Here is a 24,289-nt window from a genome sequence, read left to right as displayed (position 1 = left end):
TATAAGAGATGCTAAACGGATTGCTTCTGACTAAAAGGAGAGGAAATGAGACAGTAACTTGAATCCACATAAAGAAATAAATAGCACTGGTAAGGTAACCACAAGTTAAAAATAAAAAGTCAGTATAAATGAGTGTTTTTTGTTTGTAACTTCTCATTTCTGTAATCTTATTTAAATGACATCATAAAACAGAAATTATAAATCTACAGAAACAGGCACGCAATGTATAAAGATAAAGTTTGTGGCAATAACAACATAAAGGGGGAAGGACATAGCTGTATACCTATACAATAATATAGGAATATTATTGTACCTAAGTTGGCATTATTTCAAACTAGATTGTTATAAATTTAAGATACTCTTTGTAATCTCCAGGATAAACAATAAGAAACTAACTAAACTGGGTTATGAGCTCCTTATGGGAAGGGATTGTTCTGTGAGCTACGTACTTTGTCCTTTGTTGTCTAATCTAGTGCCATAGACTTAGAGATTTGCAAGCACTGACTGGAAAAAACAAAGAGGAAAAAAATCCTTTTTTAATGTCTTAAGCAATTTGCAGCAGCACCTGAGGGAGGCAAGACATTTGTTATGCCTATTTGACAAATGAAAAAAAGGAAAAAACTGTGTTTAAAAGAAGAAAGGAAAGACAATTTTTGGCCATCTGCAATTTGGCAGTATATCTGTATGTATATGTAATGTATGTGCATATGGGTGTACCCATGTTGAGTATATCTACATATGTATAGGTATGTATGTGTCTTTAAGTACATAAACACATGCAGAAATGTAATTTTCTTTTCAGTCCTCACAACAATTCTATGATGTAGGTACTATTATTATCTTTTCAAAGAATCTGATAGATAATGGGAAATAAAAGGGCAGAGTTACCCTGGTCAATCTTTGCTTGCTAACTGTCTTGGCATTCCCTTTTATTTATAATGAATACCCTGGTTATTAAAAGAACAATTCTATTTCTGAACTACTTACTTGGCTGGATACTTTCAAGTCAGAAATATTCATTGAGTATCTACTATATGTCAGTCTCAGTTTCAGGGGTAAAGAAGACAGATTTACTTCTGGTTTTCACGGAGGCAATCATTTTGCCATGTGTAGCCCTGGGAGAGTGTTAAAAGACCTAATGGCCAAAGAACTGCACCCAGCCTACTTTTTCATGCTTTCAGCTTTTAAGAAAGGTAAAAATTAGCCCTGAGAGCAAAAAGATTCCAGTGGCTGCCTTTCAAAGGACATCTTAGGCTGACAGTCAATAGCTGACAGGCACTTATTCACCAAAGACATGCCAATTCAAGCATTTGGAACCAGCAGAAGAGAAAAGCAAGCCATCAATAGACTTCCTTAATTGGTTATATGAAAAAGTCCATGAGTAAAATTCCAAGAACTAGTTAATTTATTTTCTTACAATTTTAAGCAAATGGTCTGCGCGCACGCACACACACGTGTGTGTGTATGTGTATGAACACAAATATATATTTTGAAGTGATACTGAAGTGCAGGGAAATCTGCTCTGACATGGGCATGCTCCTTGGGTAGTCGTATATAGATACTGGTTAACATAACATGTTACTGTGTCCTTTTAGAAGCCATATATATTTCCCAGGACCATTCAGAACCATGCTTGTATTATATCTCAAGCAAAAAAATGGGTGAATATTCACAACCTTGAGGTGCAAAGCAATGCTGTTATGTGCATGTATGTGTAGAAAGAAAATTAAGTGAAGTATGAGAGGAGATCTGTTGTTTTATCTAAGCCTACCATCTTCATGTCAATTACAGTGAAAATAAAACATTCAACAATGATACGAGTTGAGAAATATCAAGTTTATAATTTTTCATTTAAAAAGGAAACCATGGTAAACTTCCTGTGAATTTCTGCTATGGAACACAGTGAGCTGAACTTAGAAGACAGGATATTCATTGTCCTGTTTACCTCCAGGATTTATTTCCGTCTCCATGGCAATTCTGACACATAAAACTGCATTACTCCTCCTGGTAAGAAGCCTGTCATTTGTCATGTAAACCCGTAACCCAAATGGTGCCTTCAACGCCTGGGTCCAGTCTTAAATGCACAGCAAACTGGCTAATACATTTATTTTAAATCAATAGTGTTGCTACATTTTAATAACAATGACATACTTATTTGGCATTTTATTTGCTGCATCAATTCTAAAGTTCTATTTTATTAGCGGGTATGAGCCTTCTGAGTACAACTGCACTGGTGCTGCAGAAGTCAATAAAAGTAATAAATTAAATAGAGCAGTCAGTCATTTTCACTTTGCCCAGCTCAACAAATCCCTCTGCAACCCTGACAGCACTGAAAAACCTATGCTAAAGGTTTCCAGTTATGTCATTGTTAAAAAAACAAAAAACAAAAAACAGAATGATACTCTATTAGACTGGACTGTGGACTCAAGAGCCATTTGAATACCTCTACTGACAAAAAAGGAAAATTTCCATCAGGTTATTCATATTTTCCTGGGTAATTCTTCTACTGAACGCTCACAGTTGCTCATTCCATTTGAACCCCCGTTGGAGGACATTTAATCACCATTTGAGTGATATAAGTCAGAATCATGGCTTTAGAGCTAAAGGGAACTTGGGATCTATATGTTCCAATCTCTTCCCTTTGAAAATGACGGAAGAAGTCCAATGAGATTAAGTGGTTTATGTAAGGCCCAAGAGTCAGAGGCAAAGCCTGGAGGAGAAGCCAGGATTTTGCTCACATCAGGGTAATTCTAGAAAATCCAAAGGTGGACTGTTTTACTTCTGAGGAGAAAATATAACATTCCTCTGAAAATGTTTTCCAAGGATCACTAGTAAGCTATGAAGTTGTAAACACATTGTTTTGAACAGCTGAATTGAGCTGTGTATTAACAGAAAACATTTGAATCTTTATTACTCAAATATAATGAGCTTGGTCAAGGTTGAGTAATCGCATTTATTAAATTCTAAAAATATGTTGAGTTTCTTATTTGAAATTTGGCATACTTGGCAATGATTTATGTGACTAAATATTTGAATTACATTGGTGGTGAGTACATATAAATGTGTGAACTTACTGGATTATGCCTGTGGAGCTCTGAAACTAGAGGCAATTCTACCTGACCAACACAGTACCCAGACTTATCCATAAAAAAGGAATAAGCCCCAATCAAAGTGTGATGGCCATCTGGATCAGATCCAGAAGTCTGGTTCAGGTATCGATCTGATGAGAAATGCCTTCTTCTATCTCTTCCTAAGCAAACTGGTGGCCAACTGAGTGTTCTCTGGAAGACACCAGACACCTGAACTCTGTTCAAGGGACATACCATACAAGGAGCAGTCACCTTCCTTGCTTCCTGTGCTGCCCCACAGCACTCACTCATCTGGAGCTAAGGTGTGCATCCACGGATGGTAGATGACCCTTGTGCATTTTTTTTTGCTGCAATTAACATTACTTTAATAGGTATTATTTGCTGGAGGAAAATGTGGCTAAATTAAAGCCTATAAAATCTCCTTTTCAAAAGCTATGGCCCCCTTAATATATCTCCATTCCCACCCCTCAAATAACACACATTTATTGGGCATCTGTTATGTTCCAGGTACTGCTGTAGCTGCCATATACAATGTTTTTTAAAAGACAGAGACAAAATAGTACCCTTCATCATGCTCTCTTTGAAGTTGGCCCAGACAGCTTTCTATTATGCCACACTGTGGTATTATTAAAACGTCAAGTTCAAAATGAGAGACTTAATAAAGACAAAGTGGGAAGTACTTCCTCTCAGGTGCTCAGCCTCTTAGCTGTTTGGGGCCAACCTTGTAATGCATAATTATCAGTGGTGGTCTCTGGATTTGCCAAATGTCAGGTTCAATCTAATGGTGGATGTATAATAGAACTAGGGTTTAGGAAATCCCATGAAAGTTTCAATATAACCAAAATCATGCAAAGTTTGTTCAGTACTGTTGGGTTTGCCTGGACTTAGAGGTGAAACAGATATTTTCAACTTGCAATTTTTTTTTCCTGATGCTTTAACTTTAGTGAATTCTTTGTTAATAAGAATACATCTGGAGACCATCTGGTCTCATATTCTGTCAATCTCCCTCCCTGCAACATACCACCAAAGACCACCATGTAGGCAGGCACTTTCTACTTGAATGATGGTTACTCACTAACTTCAGGATAATTGTTTGAGATATACTCATTACTGCTTCCCACATTAAACAATTTTTTGCCTTATAGTTTTTGCAGATAAGGCCATACAAAAAACAAATCTGACTTCTATCTCATGACATTTTGCTACACTTGAAAAGATAATTATACTTTCTGTGCTTCCTATGAGTATTCTCTTCCAGGCCCCTGATCCTTTAAGGAAACAGAAAATATCCTAAAAGATAAGAGCCATTAGATACCACAAATCTGGCTCCAAATGCTCTCCTTCTTAATTCTTGATTCTGAATTATGGTATTGATTTGCCTATTGAACTTCTAATATATCACCAGGGAAGATTACTAACCTAGCATTTGCTTATATCAACAAATATTACTGGGTGACTTGGGTATATTTATTAATAAAGGCCAGCTTTGCTATAAATGAGTTCACAGTCTTAGTGGGAAAGTTTCCATCCATCCATCCATCCATCCATCCATCCATCCATCTGTCCATAATTACTGAGTACTTACAATGTACCTCAGACTGAGAAGGCACTTAGGAGTTAGAAGTGAACAAGAAAGGCAAGTTCTTCACCCTAGTGGAGCTTACACTGTTATAATTCAAAATGACACATCATATTAAAATGGGAATATGATCAAATGATTATAAAATTGTAGAAAAGGATCACCTTATCAGTAGTTGGTAAGTGGGAGATCTTGGTAGAGATAGAACAACCTAACACACAATTTAATCTGAATAGTATTCACTGAATATATATAGCATGAAAGGTGCCTGGTCAGACAATATTACAAAAGAGAATCAGGGGGTCTAGGTAAGTCCCTTCTCCAAATAACAATAATAATGCACAAATAAATCCTGCTTAGTGAATAGGAAATATTTCCACATGCTTCACTAAACGTTATTAAATCCATCCTCTCATTTGATTCCTATAGAAACTGTGTGATATAGAAAGAGAGAGTACTATTAACGCTACTCTAGAGAAGAGGGAGATAGAGCTCTCAAAGAATTTAAATAACATTGTGGATACTCACCCAGTTAGAAAGAGATGGAACGTGGGAACTTATGGTGCAGGTTTTTTCCTTCATTAATATACTAATAACAGGAGAACCATCATCTACATGAGGTTAACTCTTGTCTCAGGAATCTGTGTCATGATCAGTTCACTCATTATAGACTGATCCACCAAGGATGAATTGGAAACATAAAAAACATAACTTTGCTCAGTGCTTTTTGAATTTTCATGGAAATTTTCCTATGCAAGTGCTTGTTGTTGCTCATGAAGACAACATTGAAGGACACTCATACTACATTATCAGCTGAAAATTAAATATATGAGGGTGTGTCTGAAGTTAAGGGTGTTGACAAAAATTAGTACACAGAACTAGAGTGGCATCATGATATCTCAGATATTTTCAACCTCAGTCTTCCTAGTGGGACACCACTGTTTTTTAGTGACATTTATCTTGTGAAGTTAGAAGACCCAAATGTCATTTTTTTCCCTCAGAAAATAAAAATATGCAAATAAATAATACCTAAAGCACTGTTTTCCTAGACTGAATTCCACAAAAAAAATTCAACATCTGGTGACTCTTAATAGCTCAACAGGTACTGAAAAATCCCTGTATCTATAGTAATTAGACATTTAAATATTTGCTTTCTTAATTAGGAGGGTTTAATAGCAACTTAAATATTGCAAAATCATTTAATACTTGCTGAATTTATACTTTAATAGTATCCTTTTCCACAATCTTCTAGAAATTAGTTTAACAGACATATACTTTATAAGAAATATGCCAGGATAAGTCAACATGGGCAATGAAAATTTTGTTTATCCGAGTAATATGTCTTTGCTAAAAAAGAGTGAACATGCTACTTAAATTTAATACAATCACCTCTGGATTCTATTCAGCAATTGAAATGCCTAAAGAAATGAAGACAATTCACCAGTGGAGTGATAAGAGTAAGTCTGGGGTAGACCTCCCAGGTACCACTGAAAAATACTCCTCAATCCAATTCCACAAACATTTACTGAGCTACAACTCTGTGACTGAAGTTGGATATGTATGATTCCTGGCCTCAAATATTCCCCAAGCACTATAAAACAAATCCTACTGGGATAACAGAACAGAGCATTACCATTATCCATAGACATTTTACCTGGCTAGTTTGAGACTTCATCAAATCAGCGAAATTTGAAACTGGTGGCAAAAGACAAAAATGAGAAACAAAATTCCAGACAAAGTAAATAACAGAAACAAAGGCATGTGGTGTGCTTCAGATGAACTCCATTGTCAGATACCATTAGAAACAAGGATAATAAGGAGACTGGACTGGCAGAAAGGGGGATATGGAGGTACAGGTTGGGGATAAAGTATATGGGACATTAAATAACAGATTTAGGATATATGTGGTTCCTTCAAATGTTTCAACAGGAAAAAACCATTTTGTTTTTACAAAGGGTTTACAAAGAGAATAAATCGTTCATTCTGTAACCAGAAGCAAGGTTTGCATATCATTTCCATTTTAGAGAGGCAACATATTGAATATGGTTGAAGAGAGCCCTTATTCTTTGACAGGAGAGAACTGGAAGGTTTTAAGACCCAGAGTAGGGGTGGGTTATATCGTGGGGAATTATGAAGACAGATGCAAGACAGGCCAGCCTCAGTTATTAGGTTACAAAATTGTACATATAAATGTAAGTATGTAGCAAATAAACATCAAATGTTTATCAACTCAGCAAAAATGCTAACTTCCCTCCAAACCTCAGATAGAATGTAGAGGAACAATTTTATCATGCAAGACACCCCACATTTACGGAGTGTGATCTATCTCCCAAACTCAACAGTTTCCTCATGTGTAAAAGGGGTTAATAATTAAACCTGCCTCCCAGAATGTTAGCAGGAATGAAGAAGATAATGTATGTATGGAATATGGTAAGTGTTCAAACAATTCCAGGCCATTAATATTGTTTGTTTCTTTAAGCTTCTTGGAATTTTATGTGTTTCTGAAACATACTGAGCTAATTTGGATAAAACGTGTTTCATTTTACTGTTACATAAGTTCTAAAAGCAGTGGCAGTTTGCACCATGGTTTATTTTTATGTGTATTTATGTGTATTTAAGTAAAATTGAAGACAAAATTTAATTAACCAAGAATATTCAATATGTTTTTTTGACTAAAAGGGACCTATGTCTACAATTTGACCATAAATTTTAGGAAGTAAAGATACACTTTAGTCCTTTCCATCGCTTCAAAGCATCACAGAATCCTTGGTACATAATACACCTTTGAGGAAAAAGAAGGAGAGAAGAAAGCAAAGAAGAAAGAAATATAAAGTACATCTCAAAGCAGTAAAATTCAGGCCATTCAGTTTTGCATGGTAATGCAGGAATGTAAAAGTGACTACAAGCTGAATCTGTGCAAATCTCAATAAATAAAGAAGAAAACTATAATTGCTCTGTAGCCTTTAAAATTTTGTCAAAACATTAAAAATTCTCTTGCTGTCATTTATAAACATATACGGAATTTTTCAAAGAATAGTAAAACTAATATTGATTTAGTACACTACAGTTCAAAACATTAGAATAGTGAGAATTGAAGTATTTTAATTATTTCTAAAAACTTCAAGAGAAAATAAGGCAGATCAATTAGAAGCCTGGGGACTGAAAGAACAGCATAATGATAAGTTCCCTGGCATTTCCTATTACCTCATATCCCAAACTTGGAGCCAAGGAAGGCAGCAAGCTGGGGATTCCAATGTGTGTAGACAAAGAGGCCCCCAACAAAAGCATGCTATTTCTAGCCAAAGGACCAGAAAAGGGGAAACCTAGCAAGAGAGAAATATTCTAGATAATAACTGCCTGTTCCACCTAAACACAACAGAAAAAAACTGTGACCATGTCCCCATCTCTGCCATCAAATGCCACGAGTAGAGCCTAGATTTCTACCCTCACCAGGCTACCACAGGCACCCCAAACCCCAATTGGGGTTGAGTCAGAAAGGTCCAAGTAGCTCTGACATTCATCCTCACCTAGCAGTGAAAAGGTGCCCCTCCTCCTCACCACTGAGGTGATGCAGGTGAAGGGCTGGTAGAAAGTGAGAACTTTCACTCCCCTCCAGCAGCAATGAGGAGCATCCCTCACCTCAGGTGTCAGTGGCAGCTGAGTAGAGAACCTGAACGTCACATGACAGTGACAAGGCAGAACCTTCCCCCACTTCCCCGGCAGGAGCAGTGTCAAATGAAGCCAGTCAAACCAGAAGGTTTAAGTAAGATCCCGCGTATCATACAAAATGCCCAAAATGGCCAGGTTTCAAATGAAAATCAATAAGCATATCAAGAACCTGGATGATGTGAAACTGAATGAGGAAAGACAAACAAATGATGCTACCAACAAGATGACAGAAATGTTAGAATCACCTGACAAATATTTTTAAAGCATCAAGGATAAAAATGCTTCAACTAGCAATTATGAATATGCTTGAAACAAATGAAAAATTATCAAGTCTCAGAAAAGAAATAAAGGTCTCAGTAAATCAACAGAAGATATACAGAAGAACCAAAGGAAATATTATAACTGAAAAACACAATAACCAATTAAAAAAAATGTTAATGGGTAATGGGTGGGCTTTAAAGCAGAAAGAAGGAGAAAGAAAAACATCAGTGGGCTTGAAGATAGAACAGTATTGTAAAATAATTCAATCTGACCAAAAGAGAAAAAAAAAATACACAAAGACAAAAAAATTATTTAGCTTCAGTGACCTGCGGAAGTATAACAAAAGATCTAATATTGTGTCTTCAGAGTCTTGGAAAGAAAGAAGAAAAACGTACTCAAAGATACACTTGCTGTAAATTCCAGAATTTGGAATAAACCAAAAACATAAACAAGATTGAGGAAGAGGAGTAAACCACCACATAATAAACTGAAAAAAATCCACACCAAGACAAACCATAGTCAAATTTCTGAAAATGAAGACAAAGAAAAATACTTGAAAGCTCTGAGGGAGAAATGACACTTCACCTACAGGAGAAAAACAATTCAAAAGACTGCATTTCTCATTAGAAACCTTGGAGGCTAGAGGAGGTAGTACAACATTTTTCAAATGTTGAAAGAAAAGAACTGCCAACCTAAAATTGTATACTCAGCAATAATATCCCTCAGGATTGAAGAGGAAAAGAAGACATTCTCAGATGATGGAAAACTAAGATAATTTGTCTCCAGTAGACCTATCCTAAAATACTGACTAAAGGAACTTCTTTTTATAGAGAGGAAACCATAAAAGAAGGAACCCTGGGACAGTAAGAAGAAAGAGAGAACACAGCAAGTGAAAAGAGGGATAAAAAATATAGGTTTTCCTTGTCCTCTTGAGTTTTCTGCATTATGCATGACAGTGAAAGCAAAAATTTCTGATGTAATTCTAAATGTATAAAGAGGAAATATTTAACACAATTATATTTTAAACAGGGAGGACAAAGGGATATAAGAGGCAACATGTATGCACAAACAACAGAGATGCAAAATATGGCATGCAAAAATGTATAGAACAAATAGGAGAAATGGACAAATCCACAATTTTATATGGATACTTCAACAATGCTCACTTAATAACTGATAGAAAAAATATCAATAAGTAAAAACGCAACATACCATCAATCAAAAGGATCTAATAGACATGTATAGAGCACTCCTCCAACAAGAGCATAAAACACATTCTTTTCAAGTGTCCAAGAATATATACTAAGATAGACATTATTATTAATGATAAAATGAACCTCAAGATATTTTAAAGAATTGGAATCACACAGAGTATATTCTTTGAGCACAATGGAATCAAATTTGAAATCAGTAGCAGAAAGAGATCAGGTAAACTTCCCAACACTTGAGTACTAAACTGCATTTTCTAAATAATCTAAGGGTCAAATGGTAAGTTTCAAGAGAAATAAGAAAAATGTACTGAATTCATTGAAATTAAAATAAAACATATCAAAATCTGTAGGACTTGGCTAAAATAGTGATGAGAGAGAAATTTATAGCTCTAAATATTTATATTAGAAAAGAGAAAAAGTATGAAATCAATAATCTCAACTCTCACCCCCAAGAAACTAGCAAAAAAGAGCAAAATAAATGCAAAGCAAGGAGAAGAAAAGAGATAATATAAAAGCAGAAATAAATCAAATTAAAAACAAAAGGAGATAACCTATAAAATAAATTGCTGATTCTTTGAAAGCATCAAAAAAATTGACAAATCTCTAGGAAGACTGGCGAAGAAGAAAGAAACAGAAATCACAATATTGTGAATGAAACAAGAAATATCACCACAGATATGGGAGACATCTACGGATAATAAGGAAATACTGTGAACATTTCTAAATACATAAATTTAGCTACCTAGATGAAGTGAACCAATTCCACGTAAATACAAACTATCATAATTCCTCTAATATGGAATAGATATTTTAGTAAACCTGTAACTATTAAGAATATTGAATATTTAATGAAAAACTCCAAAAAAAGAAATTGCTAGGCTGAAATGGTTTCACTGGAGAATTCTGACAAACTTTTAAGGAAAATTAACACCAATTCTTCCAGAAAAACAGAAGATGAGAAACGCATTCTCTTCCTTAGAAACAAGGCAAGGAGGTCTACTCTCACCACTCTTATTCAAGAAAGTGCTAGAAATTCTAGCTAATAAGGCAAGAAAAAGAAATAAAAAGTACAGAAGGGAAAGGAAGAGATAAAACTGCTCCTATTTGCAGATGATATGATTGTCTATTAATCATCTAGAATCTATTAAAATTGTCTAGAATTATTAAAATGTCATAAAATAATAAGCTAGTTCAGCAAGATCACAGAATAGATAATACACAATGATTAGTTTACTGGAGCACTATATAAGCTCAGACAGAAGGAGCAAGCTTGCTACAGCCAAGAAGGACACTTTGAAGAATGAACAGAAGCTGAGAGTAGCTGCAGATGAGAGACAGTTTGAAGACAGCTGAAAGCACACTCTTGCTCTGGAGAAGCTACGAGAGGATAAACACCCCAAGAGCAACTAAGAGTGACATTTTTAAGGAACTGCAGCCTAGAGAGGAACGTCATCCCTACTGGTTGCTGTGGTTCCCATCCCCTATACTGCAGGAGCATGCCCTACCCCCATTCCCACAAGGCCTGAAATTAAAAACATAATTCCATTTATAATTGCTCAAAGAAAAGGACATACTTAGGTGTAAATTCAACAAAACACGTACAATACCTGTGAGCTGAAAGAGTAAAATGCAGATGAAAGAAATCAAATAAGACCTAAATAAATCGAGAGGTACTTTGTGTTCATGGATTGAGAGAGTAAACATCAGAAAGAGAATGCAGAGAAACTGGATCACGCATACATTGCTGGTGGGAATGTAAAATGGCACAGCCATTTCAAAAAACAGTTTAGCAATGTTCTTAAAAACAAAAAAATAGCATGTCTACGATATGACCCCACAATTGCACTCTTGGAAATTTATCCCAGGGAAATGAAGACTTATGTTCACAGAAAACCTGTACATGGATGTTTATAGCAGCTTAATTCATAATAGCCCCACCATGGAAATAACCCAGATGTTGTTCAGTGGGTGAATACCTAAATAAACTGGTCATTTCACACCAGGAAATCCTACTCACCAATAAAAAGGAACAAACTACTGATACAGGCAGCTACCTGGTTCTAAATGGCTATATGCAATATGATTCCATTACATAACATTTCTGAAATTACAAAATTATAAGAATGGAGAACAGATTAGTGGTTGCCAGGAGTTGAGGAGGGGATAGAGGCAGGACAGAAATGGGTGTAACTATAAATGGTGGCTGAAATGTCTGTATTGACTGTATTAATTTCAATTTTTTGGTTATAATATTATACTATAGTTTTGCAAGATGTTACTATTGGAGAAACCTGAATAAAGGAGATGTCTCTGGATTATTTCTTATGAATGCATGTGGATCTATAATTATCTCAAAATAAATAACTAAATTAAAACTTATCAAGAGTAGATTAAAAAGGTCTTGCCTTCTGTTCTCATTATATAACTCAGAAAAATGGGGGGAGCATTTTTTTTTATACCTTTCTAAGTTTGGGTCATTTTCCAACATTTATATCCTTTGTTCTTTCAACATCATGAAGCCTCGGAGTAAGTTCTTTTAATGTGAGGTTTTCTATTTTGTTTTGTTTTTGTCATCATCATTTCCTCTGGGACATCTTCAGCATGATCATTACAATCACCTTCCTAATATTTGTCAATAATTTCACCTTTACTGAGCTTCTTGGGCTGCATATCTAGAGTCTCTCGAATGTAGCAGTATGAACATTCCCTCAGTCAGCTATTTTCTTCTAGAACACCATTCACATTCTATTTGAATTTTCTGTTGAGCAGTAACAGTTTTCCTTTCTTTGCTGCACTTTCATCACTGTCAGCCAATTCCCTCTTTCAATTATCAATTTTTCTGAATTTATGACTAAGAGACAAGAGGGCAACAAAACTATACATTTTGCCATGTGTGAACTACATAACATATGCACAGTGAACAATCACTAACAATTTGAAAGAAGTGATGTGATTGGTCACTGATCATTATGCACATCTGTTACTCCTTTAATAATTTACAGAACAGAGAACTAGCAGCAAAGTTTGTTCTTTATACAGTTAATCAGTTAATATGCTGTGGTAACTGAAATTAGAACCTTGTTGTTGGTGTTAACTAATCTGTTGTAACAGAAATTATTGCATATTGGGACTGTGCAAAGCAAGGATTGCTGGTATTTTCTTATGAAAGCACCAGACCTACCTCTATAGAAGGCTGCCTCATCAGAAAATAGATGCTCAGAACTTTTGGATGAGTTGTGTGGAAAATAATGAATCCCCTAAAACGAGGATTGAGTATCCAGCTCGAAATCCTCTTCTGGCCTTTCTTGTCCTTTGTAGGTTTGCTCTCTCTGTTCTCTGTTCCACTCAGCTGTGAGAAATGCCTTCCCAGCTTCAGCAGGCCTAACCCCTGCTAACTTAGGCACTTCTGGTCCAGGGGGGTTACTAGGCCAATTAGGCTGTAATCCAACATCCAGAACCTATAGACCCAAATCCTCAGCTGGACTTCATCACAGGTCTCATTAAAGGCCTGCAGTCAGGACTAAATTCCTAAAACTTGAGATTGGTTAGTCAGGTTTTACAATTTTGGGTAAGAAAAGAGAAAGGTGGAGAGAAAGCCATACAACAAAACAGAGAGAGACTGTGATGATGCCTTGATTTGGACATTTTCAAGGCCTCAGAACTGTAAGCTTTTAAACTAATAAATTCCCATTGTTAAAAGCCAGTCCATTTCTGGTATATACGTGCAGACATTCTGAATGCACATCATCCTTCTAGCAAGCTTAATGGGGAAGGATCTCGCTATCAGCCAAGAATCTTGGTGAAGAAATCAGTCTGCCTAGAAGCTACCTGGAGATCAATAGGAGAATATTTGGCAAAGGCAATGGTGTGCCCATTCCAAATATTTAGATGAAGGTTGAGAGGTAAGAAAAGGAAAAGTTAATCACCATTTGGGATTTTTGGCAAACATTCTTTCTGCGGAGGGCTGCTGCACTACCCGAGAGAACCAGACTGGAAGTCAGGAACCACCTTCTTGTTCTGGCACTGCCATTTAACACCAAAAGGAACTTTGTTCTGAAATATCATGTCTAGTAGCCTCAGCTTCTTCATTGTAATATAGGAATAATAATCCCTGCTCATCCTACATGGTAAATTTTAATATTTTTAGCATAATATAAAGCTCTACATAAATGAGAATTAGGTTCATGTAGCATGTATAATCTGGAAATATGCCATATCATAAAAACATCCCAGATTTTAAATATTAAACACATCAGCTCTTCTAATTTGGAGGGCAGAAAATGTAGTCACTTCTGCATGCATCACATGCTCACACAGTGTCTTACATGTATTAGTGATTCTGGGAGTCCGAGGACACAGGTTTTAGTTTGCTAAAGCTGCTGAAATGCAATATTCCAGAAATGGACTGACTTTTAACAATAAGAATTTATTAGTTAATAAGCTTACAGTTCTGATGCCTTGAAAATCCAAATCAAGGCATCATCAAGATGATACCTGGACCCCTCTGTCAGATGGCCAGGCACATGGTGATGTCTGCTGGTCTCTTCCTTCTCTTCTGGGTTTCATTACTTCCAGCTTCTGGCTTCAGTGGCTTCCTCTCTGTTTCTGTGTCTTTCTCTTTTAACTTCTGTGTGTTTCTCTCTGAATTTCATCCTCTTATAAAGGGCTCCAGTAAGAGGATTAAGACCTACCTGAGGCACACCTCAACTGAAATAACCTCATCAAAATGTCCCACCCACAACAGGTTTACACCCATAGGAATGGATTAGCTCTAAGAACATGATCTTCTGGGGTCCATGAAGCTTCAAACCATCACAGCATGAATGTGTGAACACAGTGGCAGCTCCTTTTATTCCGCTTAGCTTGGGGGAGGTGGAAGATAAGAAATCTATATGGTGTTTCAATCAGTAATGAGATTTAAATGAGCTAACCTACATTAAGAATTTAATGGGCACCTTACATCTTGTTAGCTCTGGGTGAGTGATGGTTATTATCTAAGACAGTTTCTCTGGTCTTTAAAGTTGTTCTTCACACTTTGTTCATGGCCATCTCTGAGCAGTTGATTCTCTTTTCCATGCTCACTTTGTTAGAGATTTTTGACATGATAGAAACTCCTCAATATCGTAATTTAATCTTTTCCAATATTTTCAGCCTTAAATCATTTCCATGGCAGAAACATCTAATGTTAATGTTCTGAACCAGCTGACTGATGACAGAAATAATGGTATGGAAGGAATCTATGGAAAACTTTCAAATAATTGATGCTTCTGTAGGGAGGGAATGGAGCTAATATTTCAAACTCTGGAAAACAGAAATCAGATTAAACTATGCCAATCATGTAATGAATATGAAAGTGACCTAGTGATGAATGAAAATGCTGTAATGTCCCTCTAATAATTCATAGTGCTGATGACCCCCTCTGCATTATTCTGAGAAGCTTGAATGTACAGATATAAGAAAGGGTATAGTTTAAGGAGGTAAAAAAGAAATATATTGTGTGTGTGTGAGTATCTGTAATGCCCTAGTGAATTAACTACTCTACTGCTTTCAAAGACATCTTTTAGTGAAATAGCATACAAACTGACAGGGGGTGCACTCTCAAGTTTCATATAATTTAAGTGTCACAACAACCAATCCATGATTTTCATGTTTTTCAACAAAAGTCAGTCTTGGATGGTTTCAACTCATGCCAGGAAATAATGATTATAACAACAACAGGAGCTGTCATTTCTGGAGGGCTCACATTGTGCCATGAGCTTCATATCTGTTATTTCTTTTAAACCTCACAATTCCTGAGACATTCAGGAAGAAGCAGGGAGGTTTAACAAATTGCCTAGGGTCCTTCATCTTGTGACTTCACATGAGGATTACAATTTCTCCTTTGACTGTGCTTTAAAGATTGTACTCTTAACCTACACATAAATCATAACTCTCAGCCTGAAAAAATGAATGCTGTAAATTTGTATCTCAAATAAATTTTGGTATCTCAAAATGGAAACATTTTCTGTATAAAGTTTAAATCCTCAAGTTACCAACTTTGGCTATAATAAAATATTTTAACAATTGATGATTGAAGACTTCATTTTTGAAGATGCATGAATACCTCCTGAGTCCCCATTTGAAGGAATTGTGCTGTTTTCTGAATTCCTGTAGCATTTTGCTTATGTTCTTCTAATGGAATTTACATTACATCTATCTTGAATTATGACGATTAATGTTCACATATTATCTCTCCTCCTGGACTTTGTGCTCTTTAATTCTCTTTAATACATGTCTTTCTGTTCCTTGTAGAGCCAAACCTAAACCACCACCACCAATTGGGTGTTCAATACAAATTGAAATGAAAGTTATTTTCTTTGGTGTTTTTCCTAATTATGCTTTACTTACAATTTATCAAAGAAATAACGCATATGAGATTTCAGCTAAGGCTTTAACTTGAACAATGAGCAAAATTCTCCTAATGGGAAAATAACAGCAAAAATATTGTCCTGTGGGTTGTGTTCAGGGACATATAACATTTAAAATAAATTTTGGATTCAACAACTCTAATTTATCAAAGGTCTGAGTCTGTCTTAAACTAACTCAAGGGGTTCACAAGTCACTCCTCACCCAATTAAGTTCACAAATAAAACTCAAACTGAGTTCAATTTCTAAAATAAGTAAGTAAAAACAACACTCAATCCTTTTCTCCACAGGATGATACCAGACAAAGGCAGTGAGTTTTCTGCCAGATGCACTCAAATGACCAATTCCCGAGACACCGGGATTTTAAAGAGAGAAAGAGTTATTGCTTGGCACAGAGCAGATCAGATAAAATCTGTCTTCCCGAACTTCAGTAATTCTGATAGTTTTATAGTATTAAAAGAACAGTCGGTTTTAGGATAATGAGCACAATGGCACCAGATGATGTAATTAGAAGTGATCTAATTACTGAGTGTGTACAGATTGATTACATGCTTAGTCACAGAAGATATGTAAGAAAATGGCAGCCTTAATATGATGATGGGTATGATTTTTAGTATTACAATGAGGTATACATCACTAATAGGTTAAAGTCTAAGCTACTACATGTGTCAGGAGGGCCCATTTTGGTTAGATCCAGTCTTGATTATCAAGATAACTTTGGACATGGGGTGGGTTATTTCTGGGCTGACCCAAGACCCTTTATTAATAAACATTAGGGACTGTCTTTAGTGATCACAAGACTGTAAAGTCGAAAAACCAGATAAAATGGATACAAGTGGAGATGAGCTGCAAGGTTTTTACAATCACAAGGGCACAAGATAAACTCTATACAATCATTATCAGAGATCAAGGCAGTTGAATTACAGTTCAAGGATTTTAGGTTATTTCCCTCTGTCTACTCTGATGTCCCAGAAAGTAAAAAAAGAATATCTATATAATGAGTCAGAAATTATAATCATCCCTTAAATCCTAACTTTTCTGTTACAACTACTTAGAAATAGGATTGAAAATCTGGTAAAACCCATCCAAAAAGGGACAGTGTTATAGCTCATAAACAATTAATGATGACTGCCTTGTAGGTACAAAGATTTTCCTTCCAATTTGACATCATCAGGCTATTTCATCACCATTCAGGCTGCTATGTCCTCAAGTTTTAAAGCCACCTTTTGGCTGATGTACACAGTGGCATCGGGGGAATATTTTTGGAATTGATAAAGTAAAACACATAGTTGTTAGCGAAGGGGTTAAAGACAAATTGCGTACACTGTGGGAAATCCTTCTGGGAGCAACCTTAGGGAAATAAAATTGAGTTGCGCCCCAAGGTGAAGATGTGGGGAGCACATTACTGTCCATATCACTACGTGACCAGCCTCTGTTCTTGGCTGCCATCATACGGCCATGGGGGGCTCTCTCCCTGCAGACTTTGAGTCTGGGGCTCTGTTAGGAAATGCTGGGTGTTGTCCTTTCTCCTACATAAAAAGGACTAATTGAGATGGAACTTAGACTGCAGAACCCAAAAGCTGAAAACCAACTCTTGTGAGACATAAGACTTAGAGTGATTTGCCTAGTAGACTCTCAACAACACAACTGTCCTTTTATTAACAAATTAACAATAATCACACAAAATTGTCAAATTCTATTAATGGAGTGTTTCTCAATGTGTTCTTCTCAGAACACTCCTGCCAAGAATGTGCCCCATTAAGCTTCTCTGATTAATGAAAACTCATCACGAGGCAATAGGGTGATTAAGAGCATTATTTCTGGAGTCAGACTGCCGAGTTTGAAACCCAACTTTCACACTTTTAACCATGTGAAATCGGCATACATCTTATCCTCTCTGTACCTAAATCTCCCCTCGGTAAAATGTGGAGCAACTTGTAGTCATTGTACTGAGAATCAGTGTAATATAGAAAAAAGAATGATAGTTTTGGAATCTCAGACCTGGGTTAAATCCAGGTTTAGCTATTACTGGATTCTAGCCATCTAACTCAATTGCTTAGTCAACCTTAATTACTTTATGTGTAAAATATGGGAATTATAATGCTCACACTGAAGGTCTTTCTGAGGATTAAAAGTAATATGACATGACTAAATCTAGAGAGTATCCATTTAAAGGTGGCTTTCATTCTTGGCTTTGTTCTTAGAAGCCAACTACCTTCCTTTCTTAGATGAGAGCTGGGTGTGTGGATATTCCTTTTGCTTTACTAGTGAAGGCAGGGTCAATGGACTTTTCCTCTCTGAAAGATGGAGATAAGCAATTGGTTAGGATAGAAAAAAGTGTAAACTGATAGGTCAAGTGTCCAGTGACAGATGACCCCTGAATTGGAATGTAATTGGCTTCTGAAGAGTGCTTCAAAATTTATCTTTCAAATTTGCTTGTCTCAGTTCATGCAACTGGTCCTTAAACTCTTGTGTTTTGTTACACAATTCTCTTCTCAAAATAACCGAATCATGATTCCCTTAAAGTGAGAATAGTTTTTTTTTTGAAAAGGTGGTGCTTCTTCTTATTACCACCATATATCAGTATGATACCCATCAACTCAACTTGGTTCTGGCATCCATAAAAATTGTCAGGGAAGTTTTTCCTAGAATAGTCTGTTGAAAACTAGTTAGATGAATCATTAAATGATGCGCTATTTACGTTTGGGAAATAAGGGGTTAAGCAGGTTTCTTCAATTAACTTTTCAGGGACTTGAATGTGTTCACATTCCCTGTAACCTCCAAAAAGTGATTACTGTATGCTGTGTTTCTCAAGTTTATTTCATGGGTGCATATAATTAACATTTATTGAGTGTTTAATGCCTTGCACTGTTCTAAGCCCTGCACATACATTTTCTAATCTAATTCTTGCACCAAGGAAGCTAAAACAGAGGGGCGATGGCAACATAAACCTTAAAAAAGTATAAATAATAGTCCTTTTTAAGTGGGAAAGAGATTTAGGAACAAATTAATCCAGGACATGACATCATTTAGACAAGGTAACTATTTGTTTTCCTGATTTGACATCATGTGACAATCCCTCTCAACTTTACTCCAAGAGTCACGCCACCCTGTATTTAGGTACCCCATCTTTCTAAATAACTGATCAAGGTACAGCAAATTAAAAAAGACTTCACTTGAAAAGTATGGAATATTACAATTGGACTAGGATGGGAAAACAGGTAGATACTCTGATGAACTTGGAATTCAAGTAAATACAAGTGGCAACCTAGGGTAACCAGATAGTTATTAGGGATGATTCTCTTTATAGAGTGGAAAAAATTGGTCAGCTCGAGTTTCAGGTATAAACAGAAAGTGACCATATTATGTAATAATAATTACACGCAAGAATTAGTGAGTTTTATTATGGGCAGTGCACTGTTCTAAACATTTTACATATGTAATCTGATTCAAACCTCACAAAACTCTACTATAATGGGAGAAATTATTCCCTTTATAAAGATGAGAAAGCTGCCATTCAGAGAATGTACCCAACCCCATATACGTATTAAGTACCCAAAATATTATTTAAGTGTATTAAGCCCAGGTCACCCAATTCAATGGCTTGCCTTCTTAACCATTATATTGAACTGCTCTGATAGAAACAAGTGGATATGGTTATGAAAGAATGAGTAGTACCTAATCTATTCTTGAGAGATAAGAGAAATCTCCAGGAAGAAATGATATCTATGTTAAGATATGATAGATAGTAGCATTTATTTAGAAATGAGTGGAGTGAGAGCAAACAGAGCAGGAGCATTCCAGACAGAGAAAGCATCTTGAATAAAGTCTGACAAGCTTGAGAAGGGATAATGTATGGGTTAGCTACTGCTATGTAACAAACCACCCAAATCTTCAGTGGCATATAACAATAAACATTTATTTTTTCATGCACTTGTGGGATTCATCTAATGAAGGCTGGGCAAGGCTGATATTGGTTAGGACTGTTCATGTATCTGAGGGTTAACTGAGGCTCTGTTCCACAAACCTCTCCACATGAAAACAATGGGCTAGCCTAGGCATGTCCTCTGGGCAATGGCAGAAGAGTAAGAGGGCAAAGAGAAACAAGTGATTCATCTCAAGAACTAGGGTTATGTCAAAGGGAAAAAATGTACTAAGCAAAGTTATTCAGGCAAAGATGGCTTTATTTAAGGGTGGGAGAGAAGCTAGAACTCAATTCCAAGGAAAACAGGGGATTGGTTAATTCTTATAGGCAGGATAAAGGCAGTGGAAGAATATTAGTGGGTCATCTGAGGAAGAGGGAAGAGTGAGTTGGGGGGGGCAGTGAATTTGACATCTGGAATAGCTAATGACTGAAGTTGTTTTCTCTATAGTCAACTTGTTTTTCTCTGCAATCAGACAGTTGCAAGACTAGTTTCAAGGTAGTGAGGCAGGAGTGGGGAGCTGGTAAGATCTGGGGCACAGCCTATAGTTTTGTTGGTCAATTATAACTGGTGCATTGTCACTTCTGTTTCATACTGTTAGCCAAAGCTAGTCATGACACCAAACTCGGTGCTAGGGAATTACACTCAACCCACAGTGAGAAGGCACAGCCAAGTTTAATGGAAAGATCGTGGATAAAGGAAAAGGCAAAGACTCGGGTCACATTGATGCAAATGTAACACGTGGCCAGTCAAGATGCTGATGATGGCACCTTATAGCCGTAGCTAGAGGTCGTTGGGGCTTAGAAACAAAAATAAAATTTGAGAATTTAGCCCCAAGTCTTTTTATTGATATTTACAGAGAATGCTGGGAGAATAATATGAATGCCAAAACACAGGGGCTGTTTCTTCCTTGTAATCTCCAGAGTCCTTATTTCTCTATCTTCCTATCTGTACTTATTGTTCTGAAAGGCTAATTCTCAAATTTCTAAATTTCTAGTAACAAGAAGTCCCTGAGGGCACTGACACACCAAATATCCTTGACTGTGCACTGCTAATCAGCATCTTGGTCGCCTAGTTTCACCAACGGACTCTCAGGGTGCACCACATTAATGGGGAGAGAAAACAGCATTTTCTATTCTGATGCTGTACATGGTATCCCCTAATTCAGAAACGGTCTGACTCCTTCCACGGAGGCAGCTCTCCTTACCAAAAACCTTGGTTTGAAAATGGCAACACAACCCGTCTTTTTAATGATTTTACTTAGGAAGAAGTGTTCTTTAATATACCTTGATTACAGTGCTCATAAGCTGCTGTACCCAAAGGCTGATGAATCTGTTCTCTCTCCAGCTGTCAAAGTGGAAAACTTAGAAAGAACAGCAGCAGTTTAAAGCTTAGAATGAGAAAAGAAGATTCGACCAAGTGTCATGTTCTGAGAGAAAATAGATTTTTCTTAAGTCAGGGCCAGGCTTTAAAATCTGGAAATTCTTTCCATGTAGGACATGTGGCTAACCTAGTTTTTTATTTACTTCCCTTAATGACTTCAAAATATCAAGATATGAATGAAATTCCTTTTTCAAGAATCAAAATTCTCGCTTAAAATTTTGCCATTTTTATTCTATAGTGATCATTACATTCAGGTGGATTATGGGGATTGCAATACTCTCTGTGGGTTGGGGATTGAGAGAATATCTCTGAAGCATGGAATTTTCCTTACTGAATAACAGCACAAAGGATTACATGTCATTGTTTATGAGAGCAAAGCAGGCACAGGCAGTAGAACTAGTTACTCTAAGGTTCTATGAAAATATAGGTCAATACACATGAATAAGAGAAAATCTAACAGTAGCTATTAGATATTTTCAAGTACATAACTCAAACAACAAAAAGATATGTAAGTGAAATAAAACCTGAGCAAAATTTACGTCAACCCATTTTCACACTCTTTCTTAGAAGTTTATTTGGACCCATTTTCTTGACTTCAACCAATAAATTGCACAATATATCATAATTCATTTTAAAGTATTTGTTTCTTTATGGTCCTTAGGCACTTCAGTTTGGTCCACTGGCCCCACCCTCTTTTAAAGTTTTATATGTCTTTTAAATCTCTTTTGAGACTTACATGTATATATACACAAAAAGAGGTGGAGAGAGAGAAATTCAGAGAGATAGAAAATAGATGAGTGATTTCCAGGGGCTTTTTTTTGGAGAAAGGGAGGACTGTATATAGCGTTTCTTTTGGCGGGTGATGAAAATGTTCTGGGATTAGATAGTGATGATGGCTGCACAACTTTGTGACTATACTAAACACCACTGAAATATACAATTTAAAAGGGTGAACTTTTATGGAATGTGGATTAGATCTCAGTTTTACAGGGTTTACAGGAGGTATATAGTATCTGGTTGTCTTTTTTTGTGATGACTATGCCTTTTGATTCTTAAAACCTCTATCCATTTATTCATTAGGGATTGGTTGCAAACTAGTAATACTATAATTCTATTTTTCTTTTCATTAGTAGTAAAACTTTTTTTTTTTTAAAGTTGGAATATATCTAATCTTTAAAATAAATGTTAAGGAGGCCAACATGACATTCCATAATGACGAAATCTTGGAATAGATGGAGTATAGATGCAAGAATCAATTCCATGTTCTTAAGATGGAGGCAAAATATTTTAAACATTTATCCAATAATTTAGTGTAAATCAATCCCCATTCTTTTTTATATTCTGAAAGCAGAACTTTTGACCATAATGAATGACCATACCCAGGAAACTGCACCTAAGAGTCTGCTTCACCCACTTTACTTGGAGTTGATTTTGCCTTATGGAGAAAAACCATTAAAATTTCTCTTCTTTCTCCCAAGATCTTAATCAAGCATTATGTAGAAATTCAGAAAGTCCTATATATCAGGTAATACATGAAAAACAGAAGTCAAAATGATATATGCACACTGACAGCAAGTACGTTAGTATACCCACTACCAAATAACACTGCAAAGTTTGCAAACTCTGTAAACTGGTGATGGAGGACAGTAGTTTCCAAGGAACATACTTAATCAGACCCTCAAAGTGCCCTAGAAACCTGTACTTTTAACAAAAGACCCAGTGATGCTAGGTTTTGATTAAAAGTATAGTTGAGGAAAAGCAATTCTAACCTTACCATGTGTCAGATTAAATACACAATGAAACTAAATTATAAGTCATGTAATTGAACTAAAATACACCCCACAAAGTTCTCTACACAAAGTATTAACAGATATCTAAATACAATTTTAAAAATGAGATAAAATGAAATTGTGTATATGTAGTTGTATTCATAAAGATAAGTACGCTAAACAAAAGCTATACAACAATGTGAAACAATGGCAAATTCAACTACAAGCAAATATGTTTTCTCTGAATTCACATTTCATTGAGCGTCAAAAACCACCAATCTTTTAGTCCTTTTCTTGTACATTATTCTGTATCCACATTCTCTGCATCTGATTGGATCCCTGGATTTTATTTCATTTTCTGTGTGACATTCTCCACAGATATAGATCATTGGCTGCTGCTTCGGGGGTTGCACGTCCTTCTGGGTGTCCATTGTCAGTCTGCAGCACGGAGAAACCCTCTCACTCCCAGAACACAAACTCCAGTAGTAATACTTTTATAAACAGTTGCTTCTCCTCATTTATTTGCTTAACTAGTGGTACATTTTCTATGCAAAATGTAGAATAAATGCTTTATTCTTTCTCTTTTTCACTCCAACTATCAAGATGAAGAATTGATTCCCTAACATCCTCCAAATGGAGCCGATTAAATGCATACACACACACACACACGCAAACGGACACGCACAAACACCATTGGGTGGAATGCATTTAATAGCTTTTGATCAATTTTACCTACTATCCTTCTTAAGTCTCAAAGTATTTCACCTTTGGCCAGTGGTAGCCTCTAAAATTAGGTTGCTGAGAACATTTGACCCGAACCTACTAATTTTTAATAGTTTTCTCACTCTACATGTACATTTCCTTGAAATCAGCCATTTCCCCAAGAATTCTTGGTTTCTTATAGTGGGAAATGGAATTCCAAAACCACAATCTGAACTCTTAATATGCTGAATGTTACTAGGTTGGTCAAGGTTTTAGATCCCTTTCATGACAATGCAAG

At 36.1% G+C, this 24,289-nt stretch overlaps 1 protein-coding gene across 1 annotated transcript; it reads right to left on the bottom strand.

Annotated features, from left to right (window-relative positions):
• Positions 1 to 23,543: 23,543 nt before the first annotated feature.
• Positions 23,544 to 23,720, bottom strand: LOC119529241 (DNA-directed RNA polymerases I, II, and III subunit RPABC4-like). The gene has a single exon (XM_037829436.1). The coding sequence runs from the start codon at positions 23,718 to 23,720 to the stop codon at positions 23,544 to 23,546; it is 177 nt and encodes a 58-aa protein (XP_037685364.1).
• Between the last annotated feature and the right edge of the window lie 569 nt (positions 23,721 to 24,289).

This window comes from Choloepus didactylus, chromosome 1 (genome assembly GCF_015220235.1).
Source record: "Choloepus didactylus isolate mChoDid1 chromosome 1, mChoDid1.pri, whole genome shotgun sequence".
NCBI lineage: Eukaryota > Metazoa > Chordata > Mammalia > Pilosa > Megalonychidae > Choloepus > Choloepus didactylus.
Note: the sequence above shows the minus strand (reverse complement) of the source record. Positions and strands in the feature narration are given on the sequence as shown.

Excerpts from the sequence above, each read along its gene's own strand:
- LOC119529241 (XM_037829436.1), bottom strand. The coding sequence starts at position 23,720 with ATGGACACCCAGAAGGACGTGCAACCCCCGAAGCAGCAGCCAATGATC.